Source organism: Agelaius tricolor, unplaced genomic scaffold (assembly GCF_023055355.1).
Source record: "Agelaius tricolor isolate 1412-34295 unplaced genomic scaffold, bAgeTri1.0.p SCAF_9, whole genome shotgun sequence".
Lineage (NCBI taxonomy): Eukaryota > Metazoa > Chordata > Aves > Passeriformes > Icteridae > Agelaius > Agelaius tricolor.
In genome coordinates, this window is record NW_027269269.1 from 40,258,547 (window position 1) to 40,284,952 (window position 26,406).

General features: G+C 39.1%; 1 protein-coding gene across 8 annotated transcripts in view; it reads right to left on the reverse strand.

The window, feature by feature from the left end:
- Nucleotides 1-9,576: 9,576 nt before the first annotated feature.
- ROBO1 (roundabout guidance receptor 1) overlaps nucleotides 9,577-26,406 on the reverse strand; it is a 687,918-nt gene continuing 671,088 nt past the window's right edge. For all 8 annotated transcript variants that reach the window (XM_071433703.1, XM_071433709.1, XM_071433705.1 and 5 more), the window contains 5 exons: nucleotides 24,440-24,849; nucleotides 21,913-22,065; nucleotides 13,304-13,612; nucleotides 11,880-12,082; nucleotides 9,577-11,278 (listed from right to left, as the gene is read on the reverse strand). In XM_071433703.1, the coding sequence (XP_071289804.1) occupies nucleotides 11,264-11,278; nucleotides 11,880-12,082; nucleotides 13,304-13,612; nucleotides 21,913-22,065; nucleotides 24,440-24,849 (1,090 nt within the window). In that variant the 3' untranslated portion in view covers nucleotides 9,577-11,263. The remainder of the gene's footprint in view (nucleotides 11,279-11,879; nucleotides 12,083-13,303; nucleotides 13,613-21,912; nucleotides 22,066-24,439; nucleotides 24,850-26,406) is intronic.

Consider the following 26,406-nt stretch of genomic DNA (forward strand, 5'->3'; position numbering starts at 1 on the left):
AGTAATTATGGTTTATGTTTTACAGAGGGCATGTCACTCAGCAGGCAAGTTTCACGAAAGGACTGAGAAAAAGAAATGCCAAAAAAAGAAAAGGAAATTATGGGCCAGAGGGTTTAAAGCTCTCAGATGAATAAAGTGAAACTGGAAAGTCTCTTAATGACAGAGGAGCAGATATGACAATAATGATAATAAAAAACTAGAGGTTAGAGTTTAAGGTCAGACTGCCAAACCAGACACTGTGCTCAGGCTGCTGAGAGGCAATTACTCCAAGACTTGCCAGGAGAAGTACTTTTTCCAAAGATCTGCTCCAGAGCCCTTGGGGCGTAATTCCCTTTCAATGCTACAAGCTGGATACGAAAGCCAATTTCAGGAGGTGCAGAAAGAGAAGCAGTGTCTGCCAGGGGGATACCTGGATGTGTTCATAGGTAGACTCTGTCTGAAAAATCCTGCCACATGAAAGCTTTTGTGCTCTGGTGCATAACATCACTGGCCAAAGCCAGTGAGAGATTGTGACAGTAAAGAAAATACATATAGATATTTTGGTAGTTAATATAATTTTCAAAAACACTTAAATGCAAAATAGAATTTTTTGGTCACAAAATGGATATTCAGTTCAGACTAGTTTATAAACTGCTTTATAAATTACTGTGATTACAATTGCACAGGCATTTAAGTATCATGACACTGTACAATACTCCAATATCAATAAAAATATTATAAAGTATTTTAAATCTTCTTCTTTCTATGTGACATTCAGCAGATAGTGACACTGCTACACTGAAATACTTGGGGAGGAGATTAATTACATTGAGATAGTAAAAATTGCACAACCATTGTGTGAAGGAGCTGAAAATATCTGAATGCATTAAAATGTGCTCAGGGGCTAAATCCTAGGCCTTGAAATAATTTAAGTATATTTGACAATTGTTTCTTTTCACACTAAAAACCTCGGGTGACAAAGATGTGCTCTCAGACACTGAATCAATCCAGCAGTCTCACAGAAAGGAATCAAAGCAATACATAAGAACATGCAAAAAAAACCCCAGCATGCCTAAAAAAACCCACCAGAGTGCAAAATTGCAGGTGGAGCCCAGGTGCCTCGATGAACTGCATTGAACTAACCCGTGAGGGAACTTGCTTTCTGCTCCCCAGTTTGTGTATGGAACTTACTTACATGGTTTTCATTCTCCCAGATTCCTGGGGGCTTCCATAATCTCTGAGTTGTCCTCTTTTGTCTTCTGGACTATGCTTCTGAGTGGTGTTTTTTCAGCTTTACTTTTGGAGGACTCACTTTTCTCCCTTCTCATATCCTCATTTTCACTTACATTTGTTGTCTGAGCTATCTCAGACGTTCAGATGGTCCCAGCTGTCATCTTTGCAAACAGATTAAAATACCTCTAGTTTACAAGTTATGGTGAAACATTCCACTTTGGATCCATCTCCAAAAGGTCAGTCACAAAAGGGATAAAGTTCATTGTTTTCTATCCATTTAATTGTTTGAATAGTGAAACCAGGTTGACCACCATAGGTTATCTTGAGATATTGGTACTCTGCCATTTCTCTAAAACCTCTTAGATAACTGTTCGGTTTTCTCTATCTTCAGATTGAAGTTTAGATGGAAAAGCCTGACTTAAGTGAATGTGAGAGTGACTGTGATAATCACTTCAGCCAGTTTCAGATGTCAGGGAAAAGTTGTATCCTGTGCTTTCACAACTTTCCTGACGAGTCCAGCCATCAACAGATTGCTACTGAAGAGTGAGTTTCCACTGAAATTTTAGACAAATTGCACTGAAACCAAAGTGAAGTTATCCTGGATTTTTCACACACAAACATGTCAAAGACCTGGTGTTTTCATTTGTTTATAACAGCTCCTACTAAAATGTTGCACCATGCTATGGGTGAAAGTCACACTGCTACAATCCCTCTGTTTACAAGGAACAGATCTGATTATAGAGTGCAGATACTTGTAATTTTCTATAATTCCCCAGCAGCATCAGCTCCACAAACAACTAGATTTGGGCAAAGCAGCCCATTTGTGTTTTCATACGTGCTGAGACAATGACATCTGCATTTCTCTCTTTCGACTGAAAATATATTTTACTGGCTATCTCAGGTTTGCATTTATTTTGCTTTGTTTTTATTGGCATCATCTTACTGGGAGCTTCTAGAATTTTCAGTGATCAACAAATACAAGCCAGGCTTATTTCTTCCTCACTGTTGTTTACAACTGATGAATTTCCAGCATATAATGGACATCTGTATTAATCCCTAAGAGCATGACTTTGCATAGTGAACTGGTTAATATCATGCTTTTTTGATACTCAAGGTGACCCACTGCTCCTCCACAACGACAACTGCTCCCAACTCCTGTGATCAGCACATTTCATTATCAGACTCCTGCTTTTGAGCTAAGTACTTTAATGAAAATATTAAATAAGACTGTCCCAAAATTGATCCTCAAGGGGCTCCACTGACAGTCTCAGAATATCATTAGGCCTTACATTTTAATACTAATTATATTGTAGTATTTGCATCAGGGCAGCAATGCTCCTGCAGCACAGCTCCCAGATGGACTCATGACACAGAGCCCTTCTCCAGAGCATCCAACCACCTAAACTGGCCAGACAAATGCAGACAGGCTGTAAGCAGCATTCTACTGCTTTGAGAGGCCAGGATCTGTAATGCTGTAGCTGTAATGAAAATTATCTCATAATAAAGAATTGTTTAAAATTTTGATTTCTGCCACTTGCAGATGAAAAGAGTAGGAAAACATCCTGCCATATCTTACTGAACTGCAAGAATGATGATCCAAAGTTTGTAGAAAATTTAAGTTTCTAAGTTTCTAGAAAAGAGAAAGTGATGAGGATACTTTGATGCCCATTATGCTTGAAGACATATTGAGAGTATTTCTTGTATGTTCTTCACAGATCTGTCACACAAGGCTTCTCTGGATGTTTTGAATGAGATCCCTAACTAATTCTAATTCCAAATAAAAATAGTTTTCAACATTAGTTTCAGTATTTCTGGGAAAAAAAAAAATCAACATGCTATCTTTCAGCAACACAAAATTGGTTTGATGACAATAATCAGAAATCCATGTAGAACTGTTTTCTTCTGATTGCTGAAGTATTGCAACCAGCATACACTTAAAGGAAAGATCCATTTATATTTTTCATCTCAGTTTTTATATTTTTCTATAAATTGATGGTAATATAGAGATTGATTTATTTTAAAAATTTATTAATTGAATCATAGGTTTTGTCAAGAACCTTGTCAGTGTATCACTGACAGCAGCAAAATTTTACCATTGATAGCTGGACTAACATCTTCCATAGTCTGCTGTCAACAAGAAGTATAAAGCAACAGAAATTAGTACATATGTGTTTTCCTGGCACTTGGAATCTGCATTTCCCCAGTGTGGGCATGATGTCAAAACATAGTGACAGTGTGCATGCATCCAAGAAAGCAAGCCTACAAGCAGTGAGCATGGAACAAAAACGAGAATCCACATAATTTTTATTTTTTTTTCTTTCTAGTGCAGATCTATTGCACTTCAGTAGACTGGTTAACTGACTCAATAAAAGCTCTCCAAAAGTTATTGAGAAAACAGCCTGACTGACTGCAAAGCAAAACTGACAGAAGTGCTCCTACTATTATGGCTTATACAGAAACATTCATATTCAGAGTGCTTGACAGACATTAAATTAATCCCACTGTATCATAATTCTAATTGCCACAGGGATTCAGGCTGTTCTGAGCCATATCTGCTGCAGAAGTTAAGTGTCTGTAGCACCCTCCTAATGCAGGAAATACAGTTAAACTCATTTGTTATTTCAGTGAGAATATTCCTCCAAAGTTCTTTTCCTAGCTACATTTTAAAATGGGGCTCAGAGGTGCTCGCTGGTATCTTGTCAGCACAGCCTTTTTATCTGTTAGCTCTGTAAAAAATGAATGTGGCTGTAATGTCTCATTTGAGGATTTTATGATGGTTACTGTGGTAGCCAAAAATCCCACCAGTTACTTGGTTCTTATGCTACTCCTGAGCTTTCCTATACAATGAAGTAGGAACAGAATAGTCTTTACTTGTTCTTCTTCCAGGGAAAAAAATCCACCAAAACAAACCACAAAACACATGTAAGCCCAGTTTTAATCCCCTTCTTCACCTCCCTTGTTTAAATTCTAGATTTAGTACATGTAACATTTCTGACCAGCTCCTTTCCAAGCTCTTGCACACTCAATCACCTCACGGCAGGAAGATCAAATGTTTTTGGGTTTGACAACCTGATTTTTTTCATGGTCCAAGACTAATCTTCCAGAAAAAAGTTTCTTCAGGCCCTGTCACCTTAAATTGAGCTTCATGTTGCTGCCCCACCTAACCTCCTCCTTGGAGCACAGTGGGCATAGACCTGTGACAGCCAGAGAATTACGAATGTGAATGTGAATGGAAGAAAGAACTGTACCAGGTGCTGCATTCCCAGAGCATCTCTATTTGTGGCATTTGCTCATGTGGAGAAGAGGAAAATACTGCAGTCATTCAGAAACTGAACATCAGCTCTCTGCTAGCCTTTGTGATTTTGGTAAATTCTCAGAAGAGCTACATAGGCAGGATTGGGTGTCTTTAGTGTGTGCTCTGGATTAACTGCCTGCCTTCATTTCAGCCAGCCAAAGTGAGCTCTCAGGTATTAGGTTCCCAGTGGAGATGTGTTTTGGTTTCCTACTAGTAGGAAAGTAGAGTTTTAATGGAAAAATTAAAAATTTCCCCTGAAGAGAAGCATTTGTAAAATACTCACCAAAATATCAGAGTTGCTCAACAAACAGAAAGGGTTTTAGTAAGCCAGACAGTCACAGCCAGAGACTTGGGTTTTGTAGGAAACAAGGTAAAGTGCAAGTGAAGAATGTCAAAATGCAAGCATGGGAGGGCAGAAAAATTTAGGTTGATGAACAAATGTACAGTCTTTTCCTTTACACCTTGTGCACATAAAGCTGATGATGGTTCTTGGAACGTCCTGCCAAAGAATTCAACCTACAGTAGCAGAAGCATGCTTTAGGAATGTGTCCCTCCTAAATGAATCACATAAGCATGAAATTAGCTCCAGGAACAGACAGATAAATCTATCTGTGTAGCCATTTGGCACTCATAATTTGTTTCCATGTGCCTCAATGGATTTTGTTTCCTGTAAGATTGGAGTCCATTGGCACCTTGCACTGTGACACTATTTCAGGTATTAGTATCCAAGAAATACAGACTTTGGGATTATGATGGCTTGTAAATGTTAAGCTGCCTAAGCCATCAAATGCTGCCACCTTGGTAGTACAATTAACAAAGGCTATGGGAACTAACATTTTATTTCTATTTTAATTCATACTAGTAAGGTGAGTGATCAATGGGGTAAAGACTTGGCATGCTGCTGACAACTTTGTTGTCAGCTTCACTTTTTTCAGGCTTTTTCTAGGTATGAGGAACTGCATTGCTCTGTACTCAGCTCAGCAGAATGCAATTTCTTGTACAAACATCATTTTCAGGAATATAATGAAATCTTTGATACTGTGACAATTAACATAGCAGAAATAAAGGTTTCTGGCCATTATTTTCATGCTATCCAAACAGAAATTAGAAGATAGAGATCAGAAATATCCTATTAGTTACCATTTGCTGAAAGAAGGGGTGGAGGGCTTTTCTTTTAATTTTTTTTATTTATTTTGCTTTTGTCCTTCTATGGATCAAAGCCCATAAGGGCTCCTTTACTATTATCCCTTGCTGCTGACTTTGAACCTCATCAGTGCTTTAAGACTGGTGGGAAGCCACAGAATAGAAGTCGATACTAAGTAGTTTTATTCTACATTTCCTGATGCTGCTTTTGCTAAAAATATCTTGGGCTTGGAAAAAAAAAATCAATAAGCACCACTTTTATCCTCATGGCTTTGATTGTCATGCTCCAAGAAAAATCTGAAAAGCAATTGGCTCCACTTTATGGCAGATACAGAGAAAAGAAATGAGCAGGTCCCATCCTCATCATCTCATGCCACAAGGTGAAAACCATGGTGAATTAAAAACTCATTTTTTTCTTCTAGTAGCTTAAAATGAAGCCATTTTGTGTATATTTAGCAAGGACTCCAAACAAAATAAGCATCCAGCTTATTTTTTTCCAGGATTTCACTCTTCTTCCAGTGTTCATTGCACTGTGATGGTTGTTCTCTGCCATTCCATAAGCAGGTAATTCACTTCCAGAACAGTTTAATTCAAGACTATTTTTGCCATTAGTGTCAATGAGACTTGGGTTCCTTGGTGCCTCTACTTTTTTTCCTCTTTAAATCCCTTGATCCATCTTCTCCAGCCTGCCTCCCTGCCTTGTAGCTTTCATAGAGACTGGATTGCAGTTTCATCAATTCCTCTTTCTCTTCTGAACAGGATGGAATTGCATCCTCAATATGGACAGCAAATGTATAAATATCCTCATTTCCATGGTGTCATCTCAAAATGTTTCAATGTTTCTGTGATCCAACATTCAGTGGCTTGCTAAAAAGAAAGGAGCAGTTTAAAAAATAATAATCCTAATCTTCAGATATTTCACTGCCACAGACAACATTGGCTTTTATGAAGAACGTATTTCTAGGCAACAGGAAAGTCATCATGGACAAGGGAAAAACCCCTAGAAGAAAATAAAATCTGGGTAAACAGTTCACATTGAGATGCACAGTTGGTGCCAATTTTAAAGATTCATTGTGTGGCCTAAATTCTCAAATTTTCACTCAGTCCAATACAAAATGACACTGTTGAGGGATATGTTCAGTGAGGATGATGTCCATGGCAACATTGGGAGTTACTCATGTGCAACCTTAAGGCAAACCTCAAACACCCATAAACAACTACGCCTTTCATCTGTTTGGAACACTCTCATTTCCCAGCCTTTATCTCAGCAAATACAAAATTCCATGCACATGAAAATCTGCATTTTCAAATACCAGAATCTTCCTTTGTACACACTAAACATATTACAATATACACAAGCAGTAAGCTTTTAGTTTGCAAAGAATTTTCATCTGTAACATCAGCAAAAACAAGGTATAAAATAATTTTCTCCACCTGTAAGTAGATCCTTTAATTAATTTGTAAACTTCACTTAGGGGATGCAGCATTTTAAATTTTTAATAGAAGGTTCTGTTGCTGACAGAAAATCTTTTAGGAGCTGTGAATACAGAGGTGGGATGTTAGCTTTCAAAGAAGCATATTGCACAACAGATGCTATGTTGGGCAGATCCTCCAGTTTTCCCATGGAAGCTCTTTCTCCCTTCAGTTTACTGAAGGAAGATAATAGAGTAAAGAAAAATAAAGTAGAGGATGTTAGAAGCAAAACACTGTATAAAATTTACATGCTAACTAAAGCTATAAATTAACCAGGTTGTTATTTTAACAAATACATAGCTGGTTCTGGTATACAAGTGAGGTGGTAGATATTTTCTATTTACTAGAATTGAAGCAAAACTAATTGCTTAGGTTTCATGATCAGTTTCAGCTAACCTATTCCTGTACAATTTTTCCAAATACAGATCTAGGGCATATTTTGATTACCCTAAAGTAAAAGCACTTTGTCATTTACAAACCAGAATAATTACTCATTGGAAAATAAACTCACTGGGTAAAAAAGGCTAAAATATATGCAAGACATTTTATAAAATTTTATAAATATTATTTTAAAGCTCTTTCATAGTATATTAGCAAGTATTACTTTACTTCAAGTGAAATCAAATTTAGCAGGAACTATTACAAATTTTCCTACTATTTAGCAGGAAATATTACAAGAGAAAAATAAAATGTCTACTTACATAATGTTAATTCAGAACAAAAAAAGCTATGGCTCTTCCAGCAGAGTACTTGATTTTTCAGGTACACAGCACAATCAAAGCCCCTGAACACTACTTTCGTTGAACTAACTTTCCAATCACTTCATAATTCTTTAGGAAATGCAGCTTTGTGCAAATGACCTCATTTGACTGTACCTCAATGGCAAAGACTAAAGCAGGTGTGTCTCTACGTTGACTAACAGGAGTCATAATTTCAAGATCAACCTTGTACATATTTTCTCTTAGTGACATTGGTTTTGGTAAGACCAGAGTGCACCAAGAACCAAGTGTGGGTGCAAGAACCCTTGACAGCTCCGTGACACGCTCTTCAAGACACTGCCAGACACAAGTGAATGCAAACACAAAACAATCCAAAAAACCTCTTAGGGAACACCATCAACCATCAACAGATTTATAACAACTTCTTAAAAAGCCTCACAGGGCAGCATTTCCCACTTACTGCTGGCTGAGGTCAGAACTTCATCTGGAGCCTGACTTCCAGTGAAGCCCCACAGATGGACGTGGATATCACTGGGATCCAGTGCATGGTTCCCAGTTTGTCACCGTGCCAGCAGAGAATGAAGTGAGTACCTGTTATTTTGGGCATGCAGCACTGGTGTTTCTGGGCAGAAACACCTTACAGAGGTCTGCACACCACAGCTGCAGCTAGATCCCAGTTTTGAGATGCTACACAACACCTCTGGCAGCAGGGTAAGCTTTTGTGCCAAGGGGCTGACACGCTCAGGGATACTTCTTTGGGCTCCACCTTGTTCCCCACAGCCTGCTGAGGGAATGGCTTCACCCCAAACCAAAAGGCTGTTTCTGGTGCCAGGAAAGCCTTTCAGCTGTGCCTGTAAAACCTCTCCTGCCTCCTCCAAAGGAAAAGTGCAGCCAGATGGATATTGCCTGTGGCACATCCCGGCCTGTCTGTGGGCTTCTTTCTGGATAATGCTGGCTCTAACACACGCTGGTCTGAAGCACGAGGACTGAAGATATCCCAAAAAAATCAACACAGAAAGGCTACACATTTAACTTATTCCTGATTTTTGTATTCACTTCAAAGCTGCAGTTATGAAAAAAACCTGTACCTGAGAGTTGTACCTGTTAAGGTTCTAGCAGTGTTCCGTGGCTAGACAGCAGAGAAACGAGTCAGCCAAAATCAGCAATTTTTAACTGGGAGGAAGGGCAGAGGATAAGGAAAGGGTGATCAGTATGATTACAGGTTTATGAAAATACAAGAGTGGAAAAGGGGCCATCACTTACTGCACCATGACCCACAGCAGGGCTCTGCCAACCACAGAATGGCCACAGCACAGGACAGCAGGCATGAAAAGGAAACTTGAATTTGTGCAGGTCCCAACAAACATCCTAAACACTCATTCTCTTCTCTTACTTGGATCTTACCTCCTTGGTAGCCAACGTGCCTCACCCCCGAGGTGAATGCTTTTGTTGGTACAGATTTTCTTCATCAGCTCCCTCTGGAAATTGGCAGGCTGAGAGAAGTTTTCATTGTCACAGTCCATGAAGCGCCCAGAAATCCGATCTTTAAGGCAATCAACTGTAATTATGTAAAATCCTAGGCTGCATTCAGCTCTCCCAATTTGCTTATGCTACTGTAGCTGTATGATTTCAGTGGAACAGATCCTGGCTCTTGCCAATAGGATTAGAAATAGGACTAGAGCTGCCCCTAAAATTATGCTTCAGGGAACACAAGAAACTACGCAGGAAAGATAATGTATTTGAGAACATTTTTAATAAATAATGTGACAAAAATTACTTTTCTGATTATTGGATCCTCAGTATGCAAAATTATGGCTAAAATATGAGGTTTCTTACATGAACATAATGAAAACATTAATCACATGGATTTTCCTTTAGTACTGCACACCCTTTCTATGGAACCTTTCTTTAAAAATTAGCTAAATGAAAAATTTCAGTCCTCGGTAAACACCAAAACACTTTTTTTTTTCTTTTTTTTTTCCATTGGGGCTAGTCCTGATAGCTGTCAATAAACAAACACACATTTTTCCATTAGCACCAATGACAAAGAAATTTTATAATTACAAAAAAGATCAGAAAATCTACAGACAGAGGACATCATTTGGCAAATTCAATGCAACTAATGCCTCTATTTCAGCTTTAATGATAATCCAATGTTGAAAGAGGCCACAGAAAAATTGGTAATTTTCTGTAAGTCCAGGAAAAGTGAGAAGTGTTTTGATTATGGCCCACATTAACATTTGTTACTTTACCATCTGTCATCATTCAAATATTCCAAATACAAACATAGAGCATTAACAAAAAGATGAAAAATATCCCAAACAAATGCTTAACATTTTCAATAAGACAAAAAAAAAAGGTTAATAGTTACAATGGTTTACAAACAAAGTTTAGTGATTGTGCTTTTAAAACCAAAAAAAAAAAAAAAGATAAGCAGTGCATTACAAAAAAATCATTGCCAAGATCAAACAAAACTTCTTTAAGTGGCACTTCTTCTTTAAGGTGAATTGACACAAGTAGAGGTCTGAGATTTGGGCCAGTAGCAGTTGATGGTATTACCTAATTGTTATTAAAAATGTCCATTGGTTTTTTTTTCATAAGCAGTGTTGAAGCTGAAAATTGGAAAAAAGTTTTATATAAACTTGCTCATGCTATGATTAGGCAAATAGCAATCACATTGGCTTACCTCCTGCCTATCCCAAAGGACATTTTTAATAAGAATGTATTTAATGATGAAAATGGAAAGACAAATCAAAGTACCACAGGGGTTTAAAATGAGTACATATTTACAATAAGAGCCATCTCGTCCCAAATTAATTTTACTTTCATTTGTCAAACTGTATCATCTGCAAAAGGTTAGCAAGAGACTGGCAGGCCACAAGACACACAGTCTGTGTTAAAACTGCAAGATAGCATTTGCAGTGGCTGCAGACCACAGAGCAACCCCGAGAACCAGAGGATGCTGTGCACCGTTCACCCCGGGGAGCTCTCTGGTCACGGCCGCGCGCGTCCCTCGCGGTGTCCCCGCCTGGCTCCCTGCAGAGCTGGCAGTGCTGAGCGCCGCCTGGCTGGGGAGAAACCTGGCAATCCCAGGCCCTGCAATTCCCTTCTGGTCTAATCCTGGAGCAGCAGCTGGCCCAAGCACCTCGAAGAGCAGCTTCCCTGCCTCCTGGGGCAGCGAAGGTGACGCGCTCGGCATTACGGAATAGGCGAGGGCCGTTCCTAGTGAGGAGGGTTTACAAAGAAAAAGTAAAATAAAAACAAGCATTCTGATGGCATGAGGAAAAAGGAAAAATTGTACACTCTGATTGCACTGAACATTATTTCTGGCGTCAAACATCATCAGACTTGAGGCATCTTAAGTGATTTATTTTTTTTCTGATTAGATTTTAAAAGCCTGTTACAGTACATGTCGTTGTCTTCAGCTTTCTGTTTCCTGTATTTAAAAAAAAGAGGATATTAATTACCACACGTTAACTGTTATCATTTAAAATTTGTTTTACATACTTAGAGAATTTCTATCTTTAAACGATAATTACGACTTTAAATTATGCATAGCAGTGCAACTGTGTGTTGGCCACCCTTTCTACAATCAGTATATAAAATTGAATCAATAGCATTAGGTGGAAAAAGTAAAGAAAAACATTTTTATCTTAGTATCTAATGAAATACAGAATGATAAACTGTCAAAAGATGAGAAAGGCAATGCCACAGTGTTCTCAGATGCTCTAATTCTTTATTTTCAGTTTTGAAAGAATCTGAGTAAAGTGCTCTTCAAACTATTGTATTTCTGCAAGTCCTGTTCCATAAATTTTACTGTGGTGACAATTACATTATACTATATGTGATTTGTTTTTTATGTTTTGACACATTCCCAGTTTGTTTACCTGGATTGGGCATAACATTAATGGATAGATAAATGCACTCATTTTCCTGAACAGAAATATTTCTGTTCAAAACTGTTTTTCCTGGCATCTGTCTAAAAAAAACCAAACCAGCTTTATTGTAGCGATCTTCAGTATTACAAATGCAGTTACCTCCATCTCTTCTTCTTCTTCCTCTTCTCCTTGTTCATAGGCTCCCAGTACTTGCATTTCTGCAACATTCCTTCGGGCTAGATTTGCTTGATCTGCCCTCTGTCTGCCTCCTGACCCTCTTGACGACATGGAGCTGGAGGAGCTGGGATCTCTAGGATTATTTGATGTTGGAAACGTTGGTCTAGAATATGGCAGGATGTCCTCTGTATAATGAAATGCATAACATTGTTATGTTTACTAGCCCGGAGACACTGTGAACCTAAAATTTCTGCATGCAGTTGATTTACTTTTTATGATTCTCAGGAGGTTTAAAGTGGTGCCTGACAAGAAGATGAAATATGCTGCTTCCATAGCAGCACTATAGAAGCTTTCTCAAGGAAATTTATAGTCTTTACATGGTAACGTTCACTACAGAAAAACTAATTCATGCTTAGTGTCCATTTCATTTCAATTTAGGATCCCTGGTCCATGTTCTACAGGAAAATGAAAAAAACCAAAACCTGTATATATTCAATATGACAGAGAAGGAGGAAATGAGAATACAAGTATGATACAGGGAACTCACTTCATCTAAATACTGGACCCTGCATTTCTCAGGCTGAATTTGAGACACAATCAGTGGCCATGCTTTAATATTTCACCACCATCCTCTATAGTAGCATTCTAATAACTTTTCTCTACAGCAATCCACTGTAATCAAACTTTTATTTACACCCCCACTTAACCAACTTAATACCCAAACAGCCTTGATGTTATCCCTAAATAACTGTAGGTAGAAAGGACCAGGCATTTGTATCAATCTGTGCTCTTGGTGAACTCTTGGCATGTTCCACTAATTAGTAAACTTACCACTTTTCACATATAAGAGATCTCTTGGATCAGGTATGGCTCATATAACGCTGTATGGGCTGGTATTTATAATTAACCCACAACTACTAGGCCTTCCTTACTTCCTCTTGAAACAGGACCAGGTATCATTCTGGCCCTTTTGTCCTCTACAAATTGGCAAAATGGGCCAAGTGTTGATCCTTTGGTTGGAGTTAAGTTTCTGAGTTACAGATCTACTGTCTGGCCTCACTCAGTCTCTTTATAAAACAGACTATAATTCAATACATTAAATATAAGTAGACTAAAGTGTATGATAGGAGCAGAGATACTGATCCTTACAACTCTTTTTGGTTTTCTCAGCATTAGCTTTAACACATGATGGGTCTAAGGGCAGCAAAATGAAAAAGGAATGCTTTGTAAGCTTGTAGTAAGCTCGTCTTGCCCTAACAAGCTCCTTCAGCGTGACCCATATTAACACCACAGTTGTGATAAACAGGGGCAACTCAGCAGCTCTAATTCCCCACCACCAGCCTGCAGCGTTCCCAGTGACCAGCACCCAGCACTGCAGCCCGCCCCAGGTGGGCTGGCAGAACCACCTTGGAGAAGATGACTTTTTGCTGGTGCGCCGTCCCGTTTTGGTGCTTTGCTGGCTCGCGGTTTGCCGTCTCCCGGCGGCTCCAGGGGCTCCCGGCGCTCCGCCGAGCCCGTCCGCAGGTCGGGGTGCTGCCTGCCCTCCGCCCCGTCCCTGCCCTTGTAGCTGGCTCCCTTCCTGTCCGCCGATCTGTCCGTCCTGCCGTCCGCGGAGGCCAGCTTGGGCAGCAGCACCGGCCGCACCTCCAGCTGCGCCTTGGACTGCGCCGTCGGGGACTTGATGGCTGGAGGGGGCACCGGAGGAGGGGGCAGGTCTGGGGGGTGAAAAAGAGTAATTATGATGACATCGAGCACTAGTGAAATGAAGGAATAATATTTGACTTTGAACTGAAGAAACAGATGCTCTTGTTTGCTTTCTGCCCTCCTCTCTCCACCCCAAAAAGTGTTATGTTACTGTTGAAACTGCTGATGGGTATTTTTCCAAAAGCTTGAGCTTTAAAAACACAAAGGACGACCTCTCCCTGCCTTTTCAAGTCACAATATTTTCTTAAAAAACATGACCAAAAACTGCAATAAACTTTAGGCACTTGGACATCAGTTATGGATAGCAACAAAGAATTAAGGATAATAGCATCTCCTTCCTGACATTTGTAATTGTTTGCTAAGTCCATTCAATAATACAGCAGCTCGTGCTGCAATTACTCAAAGTCTTCAGTGTAGTGAGCATTAAAGCACACAAGGTGGGATGTAAGAATGTGTATCAGATGCATTGCTGACACATATAAAGATAAACTATATGCATTATTACACTCTTCCTTTAAAATAGTAGGTTAAAATAACACACATATCCTTGATGTCTGTGGCTATGTCATGACATACTAAAAAAAAGAAGAAAAAGCGCAGTCAGTGAAATAATAAGCTCTCAGAAAAAAACAAAATAAAAAAGGCACACAAAGACTTCTGGATTTTTTAAATTAGCACAGCTTAAGGGGTTCTAAAATTCTGAACATTTTAAAAATGCTATTTATTAAGAATACACATTATTTACTTCATTATATTTTTCTATTCTTGCATTAGGACATAAAACTAGAAAATGTAAAATGTTCATCAGGGTACAACAGTGCTCTGTAGAATATTAACGTGAAGAAAAAATATAGGAGTCATATAAGGGAGTGGCAATACAAAAGCAGTTCACAATAAAGCTATAGGCTTTCAATTCACATGGATTTAAGAGAACAACAGGTTAAAAAAACGTGAGATGAGGTTAATATTCTCAAGTGGAACTGCTAGAAAAAAACCCATCACTATTAAAAATTTAAATGTAAGCATTTTGTAATAGTGTGCTTTCTACTTCCACAAAAATCAGGGAGCAGCTGTGTTTTACAAACACCACTATATATACACAGCTAATTCTGAGTCTATTCAATAGAATGTTTCAACTTAAATTTACCTAAATTGGGTCAAAAATAAAGGTACTATTCCTGAGTAAGAAAAAGTACATATCTAATATACACATGTAAGTTCAGATCTGGCAAATGCCTGACATTTTTGAGAGGTTTTCCAGTGACACAAAGCATGAGTGACTTGATCCAGCCCTGTGGAAAGATGAAGCAATGCAGAATTCAGTGCTCTGTGTAAGCTTACTGGGAACCATCCAACACACACACCTGATGACATATCTTGGAATTATCCTTTACCTGTCTTAAACAAGACTGGAAATTTTATCAAGTGGCTGGACTGGAATGATGAGGAAGAAAGATGTCAGAATGTATGGTTCATAAGGTTGGACATACTTCAGGAAAATTATATCCTGCTGCAATAACTCTACTGTCTTGGTGGATAAAAACCCACAACAAACAAACAAAGCAAACAAACAAAAAATCCCATCAGGGTAGTTTGTTTGTTGAATATAAGCAGTTATGGAGAGCAACTAAAGGTAAACAACTGACTATTGAGACTTAATTTTGAGTACCTACCCAGCATTCAATATTTGCAGGTATCTTTTAGGAAAAAGGACTATCATTTGCAAACCCTAAAAAGGAATAATGTAAGCTTGGATAAACTAAGTGGCTGAATGAAAATGAAGGGGAGGTTTAGATTGGATAACAGGAAAAGGTTCTTCACCCAGAGAGTGGCTGGGCACTGAAACAGGCTCACAGGAAAGTGGTCACAGCACCAAGCCTTACAACATACTTGGCAAGAAAGCACAGAATCATTTATGCTGCATTCCTTTGTTATCTGTAACTGTTAAACATGGTTTAGAGAGGTAACCTCTGTTCAGTACACAGCCTCAGCAGTGAAAGTCTAATTCCAGCCATCAGAGTTGCACTCAGACTACTTCTTCTGAAAATGTCTAAAGTTGCTCTTTGGTGGCAGGTGAGATCCTGCCACCAAAAGGAAAACCAAACTACTTTCACTGGGCTGCCTAGCCCTGTAGATGCAAATTTGAATTCCTGGATCACAAAGATTCACATCCATATGATCTTAAGAGTCAATACCTGCTGCAGAAAGTGCTGTTCTGAAGAAGTATATAACCTCTTACCAATCAGCAATCATGTGAAAATTCATGTGAAGTTGGCCTAAGACCTCAGAGTTGTGTGTAATGTGTTCCTTGAAAGCTCAGTGCACAAGTCCATCCAATGTCAATCCAGACTAAAGCTTATTGAGCACAAGAACTATTCTTACAAAGCAAGGCTGAAGATGGACCCCACCCCTCACAGAACACTGTTAGCAATTACAGAACTTGGATTAAAAAATAAAACAAACTCCGAATTAGCCTGTGGAGATTCCAACAATTCTTTCCTTCCTGAGGAATACTTTCTTCTCACAGTATTGTCTTCCCTCAGAAGAGGACACACTGACTCAGAAGTGGATGAAGATACTTAAACTCAGAAGTGTAGACTTTTGGAACCAGTGCTTTTCTTTTAAATCCCTCTGGTCAGATTTGTCCTTATCTCAACCCTCTGGGGTGCGTGCTGGGCACCAAAAAGGACTGTCATGGTTTTAAGCCCAGCTGGAGAGGAAATTCCTCTCAGCCACTTGCTCAACCTTTCACCTCTCTCACCCCAGTGGAATGGGAAGGACAATCAAAGTAAAAGTTGTATGTTGAGCTAGGAGCAGTTTAATAATTGAAAAGGAAAATAATACAATAATGGTAAACAACAACAATAATGATAACAATGAGGGGGGGAAAAAAAAGTGATGCAGAATGCAATTGCTCACCACCCCCTGGTCACTGACCCATCAATGCCAGATCCCCCTCCCTGAACCCCTCTCGGTAAATCCCCAGTTTATATACTGGACACAACATTCCATGGTGTGGAACATCCCTTGGGTCAGTTTGGGTCACCTGTCCCAGCTACGCTCCCTCCCAGGTTCTTCTGTGCACCTCCTCACTTGGCAGAGCATAAAACAAGAAAAAAAAAAGTCTTTGACTTAAGATAAACACACCTTAGTAAAAAAAAAAAACATCAACACCATTCTTATTCTGATCCAAAACAAAGCCCTGTAACAGCTGCTGAGAAGAAATTGACTCTACCCCAGCTGAAACCAGGACAATGCAATGTCTTGTGTCACATGCTCCACTCACTTTTTCTTCAATAAAGCACTGAACAGCCCTTCTCTTGAACCTGCTGATGTAAAGGGAGTGTAGATATCCAACATCAGCTTTTTCAGCCTCCCTTGGAGCCAGTGTCCAGCAGATGTGCCATGGCTGAACAAATATGAATGGAAGGAACATTCCTGTAGCCTGTTAAATACAGCTTGGAACAAACTACTTTATTCAAGAATCCTCTACAGCCACACAGGACAAGGAACAAAGTGGTGTTGAATCTTTACTATGGAAAAGAAAGATGCACTGATATAAAATATTTCATAAACTGGCAGCAGCTCTATGGTAGGTACAATAATAACTAAAGAAAAGTGATATTTGCTTTCAAGAACATTTTTGCAACCTGCAGGGAAACTATAAAAATCTTCATTATAACATAGTGCTTCTGACTGAGAATCCTTAACAGAGGGAAAAAAAATCCCTTTCAGAGGTCAACACTATTACACCCCTGTGGTATTTATTTTAACAGCTCAGATCACAGAGAAAATCCAGATTCAATCTGCCTCCTCGAGTACAAACTGGCACACTTCTTATTAAAAGCAAAATGGAAGCTTCCATTGTAAGGAATAAAAATAAATCACAAAGCAACATCAAACCAATGGAAAGAACTCAGAAGTATTTGTTAAAGGTCAGCTGTGCTCACATGTTTCATTCATGTCTATGTATTACTGTTATCCTGCTTCCCATGTAACTCAAACAATTAATGGATGCCATTTCATAGCTCAGCCTACAGGAGAAACCTTCCATAGGTGTCTTTTGAAAGGGCAGAGGATAATTTTCTAAATGAGAACACACATAGGAACCATGGCATAAGCTAAACAGAGTTGAGGAAAAATAATCTGCTAAATTAGTTTAACACTAAAGTGGAGAAACCACAAATAAGCACAACAAGATGAATTGTAAGTAGTGACCAATGAAGCAATTAGGCTTCATTAGGCAACTCTCTCTTTTAAACTCTATCAAGCTGTAGATTTTTTCAGTCATACCTTAAAGAAAATAGCAGTTACAGATTTGATGCAATACTGAAGACAACCCCTGGAAGTGTTCAAGGCAAGGCTGGATGGGGCTCTGAGAAACCTGTTCTAAGGTGTCCCTGGCCATGGCAGGGGGTTAGAACCAGGTAACCTTTGAGGTTCCTTCCCACCTAGACCATTCTACCATTCTGTAAGATATGAAGTGAATTTTCAGTCTATTTTATGTTCATGCTGGTAGGCAAAACTCAAGATTGTTCCTGACTTGAAAAAGCCTTAGCCAGCATTTAAGATTTCCAGACACATCATAATGTGAGCTATTATTCATGTAGTGAAGTTGTTTTCATGCTTTGTCTCTCAAGAAACATGGCTCACACTGTACACAATAACTGAGTGGACAAATTAATACAGCAAAGCCCAGTATGATGTATAAAAGCTGTTGCCTTTTTTTTCTTTTATGTACATTCGCATAATTATCAAAACAGTTTTCACTCCACAAAACCTCCCTCAAGTAAAAAATTCTGTATTTAAAAATATAATGGACTCAGAAGTAAGGGCTGAGAAGAGGACAAGCATCTGAAAATTATTATAATTCAATAACAAGCTGATTTTTAGCAGAGTAAGAAATGAATTCCTACTTTTTTTGTACCTTGCTAAAATTTGCTTCATACAGAGTAGATTGTTTTGTACTGCACAAGCAGAGGGAGACAAAAAGTACAAATGGTGTTGGCATGCATAAAGGCTTAACATTTCCAAGTGAAAATTCAAGGAATATTTGGCAGGTGTTCAACTGCCTTTTGTGAGAAATTCAGCTGCCCTGACATCATGTCATTGGTAACACAGCTAAATAACTCAGTTACAGTCTCAGCCAGTTAGTTGCAAAACTGTTTAGTAATTTTTCCTCACTCAGAGATTTAAAGAAGAATCAGGATTTAAAATCTCATGTGAACTGTGAAAGGCATAATTTCTACTGAAAGACCTACTGAATCAGAACAATGGCAAAGTACTTTTATCCTTTTTATCTAAATGGTTACAATTCTAGGGTTTGTAACAACTGATAAATCAATTCAAGACAGTTGAGAGGAGAGTCTCCCATATATATTTTTAGAAAAGACAAACATATCCTTTTAAAGTTTGGTTTTCTAAATTAAATATGTAAGTAGGTCAGTCAAGGTTGAGAAGGAGGGTACATCTGCTAGTTGGTTCTTGTAATGCATTCTTAGTAAACCCTCCTAAAAGGCTAGATGAAGAGCAATTAAAAATTCATACATTTTAATCCTTACCACCTACTGTGCAAAGATTTTTAGCAACAAATATGAAGAACCTTTCACTGCCTGGATGATGGTCAAGGAACAAAACGAGTGAGCTGAAATCCCATCCCACATAAAGTGGCAACTGACTTGAACTAATGCTCATAGAAAACACAAAATTGTTACTACTTGGACTGTGCAGAGTAGATTAGAGAGAACTCATTTAAAAATAGGTAGTAGTAGGCCTTTTATTGCTACATTAGTAACAAACACACCTTCAGAAAGATCAGTCTCTTTCACAGATTTGTCTGTACGATGAAAGTAAAAAAAGATAATTTTGAAAGAAATATATATAAAAATTTTGAATTTTTATATATATTGCTGCTGATAATCCTCCTGGCATTTTCTACTATTCATGAATGTCTTTAATTTACTTATATATTTTTCCTGTCAACTAATCATTTAAATTCTTCATTACACTTGTATTTCATAGAAGTACTAGCAAGTACTTATTCAGGTAATTTGGGAACAGTAGAAAATTCTTTATATGCAATTCTTTAAAATTCCATTTCAGAGGCTGAGAAAGTAACGAAGGAATATATTTTTCTCTTTTTAGTATTTATCGAATATTTCTGCTTTTTATTCCCCCACTACTACAAACACATATATGTTTACTTGTTATGAGGAAAAAAAGCAACTCTGTATCAGGCACTCCTTTATAAAAAAAGATAAATAATAGTCATCAAGCCAGTATAAAAACCTAAGTATATCTCAGAGAGGTCAATTGTGCTTAAATGTTTCATTCATTCATCCATACCACTTTTTTCCACCTAAGGAAAACAATTACTATATGTTACTTTATAGCTAATTCTAAAGGGTCACAATATACTAGATGAGGCTATTAAAGTGAATGGTTAGAATCTACAGTAAGGTTCCAAATATACTTATGCAAATAGACTGAGGGGAAAAAATAACAATTAAAAAAAATATCAAAACCAAACAAGTCCTTCGACCTTTGAACTGGATTTTATTAGCTCTGCCAGAATTAAAGCCATAATTTGCTATTCCCTGAATGACCACACTGTATTGCACTATAAAAAGGTTAGTGGAAATTCTTACCTAATTACAAAATATGCTGAAATAAGCAGGTGCTACATAAGACAAAACAAATATTGATCATGGTTGTCAAATCTATATTGTAAAATTTAATGACAATGGCTCTATGATTTAACTCTGTATAACTACTTTCACAAAAAACCTGTCATCAAATACAGGCCCACCTCTTATTTATCCTCATGTTAGAAGCAAATGGCCACATAAAACACCTTTATTTATTTATTTCTGATGTCCTAGCTATTGCGTTTGTATTGAGGCTTGATGCTTTGCCAATTATTCAGTTAAGAGCATTCTCTTCTAGAGAATAAAAGCAGATAAAATGTCAATAAAATATCCAGTGAAACGCCATTACAAGAGTCTCATAAACGTAACGTTTCTGGTACAGTTTTGGGATTTACACCTTGTGTTGTCCTTTCACAGAAGCAAACATGCACAAAAGCACTGTAATAACCTCTTGAAATCAGATAATATTCCAACAGCTCAGTTTGGCTGACAGAAGGGGCCTGGGCACAAGCCAAGAGGCCCAGGTGCACTGTGTCATGCCAGCATTTAACGCAGCCTAATATCAGATAGATGCTACTGAGAGAAAATACTCCCAATAAAGTACAGATAATAGCACGGACAACCACTCATTGCTAAATTACTTCTGCTCATCGTGCTTTGAGCTTTGTATTAAATTTTTTCGTCAAGTGGCAGGAATCACAGGGAGAAGTGGTTCAAAACTCCCTTCTTGTAACCCTGGATAAGGATCTATAATATTAGCCTTTCATATGATAATGGCAAATGATGCCCCTCTTTGAAAAAATTCAGGCTGGTAATGAAAGTCCTAATCAGATTGTTGTTGGAGAGAAGCAGGAGGTGGGGAGCTCTGCCCTCCTCTCTTTTTCCCTTCCCTCCCCTCCCCTTCCCCCACATCTCCCTCCTGTTAGCAAATTCCGCAAACTTGACAAGATGGGTTAAGTCTTGGGGAATTTATCTTACATGAATTTCCAACAAAGCCCACGGATTGTTTCATACAACTGGAAGGCAGTGCTTTAATAAAAGCTGCACCACCTGAGGCATTTTCATTAAAGGCTCTCTCTAGACAACATCACAATGTTTGCATTATCATCCTACACCCCCAAGAGAATACAAGCACTACCTTTTCAGCAAGAGTTGATATTGTGTGTGAAGGCATGAGAGAAGATGATTAGATTTTGCTTTCACTCACAAAGTAACCGCTTGCAACAACGCTGTGGCCAGGATTACAATTCACTGCATTTGTGCTGCCCACCATTCGAACGGTGAATTGCTTTTTTCCAGGAAAGGACACATTCTGAAGGTTTTAATAGTCAGTCACATGAACAAAGATTTTAATCCTAACCAAGCATTATTCTCAATGACTGTACTATTTAAGCTATCTGGGCTCTTAACTAATGACGGTAATTAGCCGATTAGGACACTATAGAAAACAGGTGCAAGGCTCTGGAGTGGCAGCATCAATGTACAGTATTAAGGAACTCTGGCATTTAAAATGATTAAACTGTTCAGCTTGTTTAGCAACAGGAAACACAAATCACTGAATTCTGAAACGCAGCGTTATCTCTGCGGAAAAAATTTCACGCGCACGCACTGAATGCACATTTAGAAAGGTTCACTGAGGCTTTCACCCGTTTCAGTGGACTCACCATCTGTGTAGACTTCTCTGCGCAGATGTCCTGGCTGGTGTTTTTGCTTTTTGGCAGGTCGGACCTTCTGTATTACAACAGCACTCATGTTGCTGTCGGTAGATACAGGGCTGGTGGGTCTGGGACAGTGCGATGCATGAAAATGTCTACGGCCTGCAAATGGATATAGAACAATAGCAATTATTCTTCTTACCTAAAATAAAGACCTTTCATACTTTTTCTGTTCACATCAGAATGCTCTTGCTGTACAAAACCTAAAAATACACTGTTGGAACAATAGTAAAGCTCATCCAGTTTTAGAATGAGCTGCAACTAAATCGGGGCATTTGCTATCCTATCATTAGGCAGGCTGGCTTGGTTGCACAGAAATTATCCAGCTGCTTGGTAGCTGGTAGCTCCTGCCCCAGGAGCACGAAATCCATCAGCAGGCAAGCACAAGCAGGATTCCCACCCAGCCAGTTTCTGGAAAGAGCAGGACATTTCCCTTTCAGGTTCCTCCTCCCCTAGCTTGGGCCACATGAGGTCATCCCTGCCATAAGCAGAGCAAGTGACCAGCAGGTCTTGGGTACAGAAGTCCCCTCTGCCACTTTGAGTGAATTTTCAGGAATGCACTGAGGCTGGATGGCTGGCATTTTATCACGGATTATTTGCAGACAAGAAGTGTCACATTTTAAGGACATGCAGTCAGGCACACACAATACCAATATATATAAATCATTGCATAACATGAACTTAACTGTTGCAAAAATATTAGCAAACGTATGTAAAAAGACCTTTTCTAAACATATAAGTCTCTACACATATTTATAGGAATTTATTTGTACAAAAGGGATAAAATCCTGGCCCTGTGGGTACGAATGGGACTTTTGCCACCTACTTCAATCGGTCAGGATTTCATCCAGAATTACTAAATTACCTCCCCTCTCACTCTTCATGATGAACAGCTGTGTTGAAATGAAACAAAGGGCTGTTAACTGGGAGAGGATATCTGAAGTGGGAGGAAGGTTGAAAATCTGTGGAGTCAGGGTGGACACAGTTGTGACAGAGTATCTCTTCTGCAGGTCTGGCAGTTTAATAGGATTGATTGTCAAAACATTCATGGAACTGCCTGAAACCTTCATGCCAGCCTGCTGTATTCTTATTTTTTAGATGAAGTACAACAATATCCATTTTGCCTAGTAAGGTTACTGTATATATCCAGTATACCTGTATATATCCAGTGCTACTAGTATCCAGTATGTAGTAAAAAATGCAATATTTCAAATATCATGTTTTGTATGTTCAGTGGTGTTTCAGGAGAAAGGAAAAGTGAAAACGCAACCATGTGCATAAGGCCCTGCTGCATATGCATAATCTATAATTTAAAATGCAATTCATAACAGCTATCAAAATACGAAACCAACACAAAGCCAGCTCATCCCAATAATAAAACAGTAAAAGCCTGAACAGAATTCCTCAAAAAAAAAATCAAATCAAAATCCAGGGAAAATATTAATCTAAAGGTTTACTATTTGTTTGGACATTTCAAGAGAGAGGGATTAAATCTTCTTCTCTTGTGGCTGAAACACTCTTCAGAGTAGCTGAAAACACTGGGAGCCTTATACTGGGAAAAGATAGACTTCTATAATCCTTTCCCCCCCGCCACCCCCATTCAGTTCTGGGTACAAATCCATCAGCAGGGCTGGTGTTTGTCTGTGATCAGTGAGACCAAAGAACTAGGAGCTACTTAGGAGAAACACTGTAGAGCAGCAACTTATTTGAACTGTTTCACCAAAACTCCTGTCCTGCCTCTCCCTGACTTCTAAACATCCCAAGAACAGGAGTTCAGAAGGCGCCTGTGGACAGGTTCATTTCACAGTGGCCACTTTTTTGGTTCTCCCATGACAGGACCCAGGACATCCCTCTGGCTGTCCTGAGCAGCCAAGACCCCAGCTAGGGGTCTCAGAGACCCTGGCTCAGAGCCCAAAATGCCTGTGGTTTTGATTATCACCCATGGAGAAAATTACCAACCTTAGATGAAGATCTGCACGCCACAACAAATTAAACAGAATGATAGTGGATTTATCATGAGGTGAAAAAGTAAATTTTTGGGGTTTTTAGAATGGGGGTTCAGAAGGCAAGTTGGAGGAATCTGGGCGTGTCCTGCCTTTCTTCTTCTTCTTCTTAGCCTCCATTTTCTGCTGTGATGTTGGTACTTTTAGATTGGCTTAGAGTAGAAGCTCACTGTCTAACATAGGTGATAGGTATTGGAAAGTAATTGCAAACATTGTACATGTAGTTTTTAGTATAAAGACATAAAACCACGCTGAGGGCAGAGAGAGTGCCTCTGACTGTCTTGCTGAGTGAACCTTGGCAGGACAGGAGAAAGAATTTCATAGATAAGATACAACAACCTTGAGACCGAGAAATGAAGAGCTCTGACTCCTTCTTCGAGCGCCAGGCTGGGAAGAGAGACTTTCTAACTTTTCTCGGGGTCACTCTGACAAGCAGAGACCCCGACACTGCCGTGGAGCAGAGGAGCACTCACCTCCTGCTGCCTCGTGCATTTGCCTCCTGGCCACTTTGAGCCCGGCGTACTCGGCGGCTGCTGCCACGGCCTGTGCAAAGTCGGCGTCGGTGAAGAAGGATCCGTCGGAGGAGCTGACACTGGAGCGCCCGCTGGAGATGTTGTCCTCCTCAGAGGCCGAGCCCCAGCCATTGATCATGGAGCCTGTCACGGAGCTCTCCAGATCCCCAACGCTGGAGGCAGGGGTCTGCTCCAGGCCACGCAAAAGGAGCCTCCTGTTCTGCATCTTGGCAACCTCGATATCCGCCTCGTCCTCCTCCTCTTCCGGGGCGTCGGTATCCATGTCAGAGACCAAGGGCCCTGAGATGTATCCGTAGGTGTGTGGTGGGGAGATGGGCCTTGGAGGGGGTGGAGGACTCACAGGTTGACGTCTGCATAAAAACACAAGGGTGAGAAGAATTGAAACCGCGTAATGAAGTCAGAGGAAACAGAAGATTGATGAAAATAGTTTTTTTATTTCCCAGCAAGCTTGGCGGGCCTTTTTAAATCCACCTAATTTATATGTGAAATGCTCAGGTTTGTTTTTTCAGTTTATACGTTTGCTGTAAGTCAGAACTGACAGCTACGTAGCTTGAAAACTATCACAAAGAAACCTGATTTTTTTAACATGGTTCCTTTATCACTGACTTTAATGATAAAGCTGTTCATTTTCCTTAAATAACACATGTAGAGCTAAGCAAAGAAAATGGTAACCAAAAAATTGGTTACAGATCATGTGGCTATCAACAAAATTATTTGTGCACCCTTGAGAATATAAGCAAAAGAAATAACTGTAAACATATAGCTTGAAACTACTAATGCCAACAGATGCATCTATCCAAATAGATTGCTCCATTAACATTATCTTCCCTCCACCTACCCTGGTGATTCAGAAAGATATGAAAAGAGAGACTGCAACTTCATTATTTTTAAATTGATCTAGGTGATGAAATAAAAGTATTTTCTACCATACTGTTAGTTCTAGGCCTTACGGGTACCAACATGAATACAGATGTATGGGTTAACTAATTTTGATCTTAATTTGTCAGTAATGGTATCTTCGGCTTAAGGAGGCAAAGTATAAGATATCAGATCAATGTTCAAGATTAGTTAATACTTCACTCAGAAGTTCCAGGTAGCAACACTGTTAACAGTTCTTCATAGGGCCACAGACATGCTCTTTAAGTGCCATTTGTCTGCAGGAAAACACACTTTCTGCAGTGATGGCTCTCCCATTCTCTGCTGGCTGTGCTCACCAGGAATTTCTACTGCAGTCTGCTTTGAAAAAAATTTTAAAGTAATTTTCCTTTGTCAACTTTGCCCTCTTATCTCATTGAGAAATGGTGACTCTCATGGTTAAATCAACTCTTTTGTATGGACAACATGCAATTTTTTTTTTTTTTAATTTTTTATTTTAATAAATGGGAATGTATGTTAATTTTGGAAAGAAATGTTAGCATGGAAAGACCTATGACTCTATGGGAAGAGACAACTGGATCCTCCCTGGACTACATCATTACTATTTCTCACTTGCTGCATTAAGTACTGAGCAGAATGAAAAATAGGGATAAATATCCAATAATAATTTTATAACAGCACCCCCAAATCTCAGAAGCTGTTGCTGTAATCTGTACCTGCTTTGACTAGAGACCTTGCCCAATAAAGTCTTACAGCCTGAATTTAAAGCTCTTGTGACAAATGTCGTTGTGATATATTTGTCTATTCTCTAGGTTTTGGTATAAGAAGACAGGCAATTGGTTACAAAATATGTTAGAGTTCTTGAGCTGCCAACCTTTAGGGATAGGCTAATTGAGAGCAGCTGGTTCATGGGCATACAGAATTAACAATTCTTCTTTCCCCTTTATCTGATGCAGGTTCTTGCTTACACAGTGACATTGTCTCCTATCTCAGCTCTGGGTTCAACATGATACCACCTGCTATCCCACTAA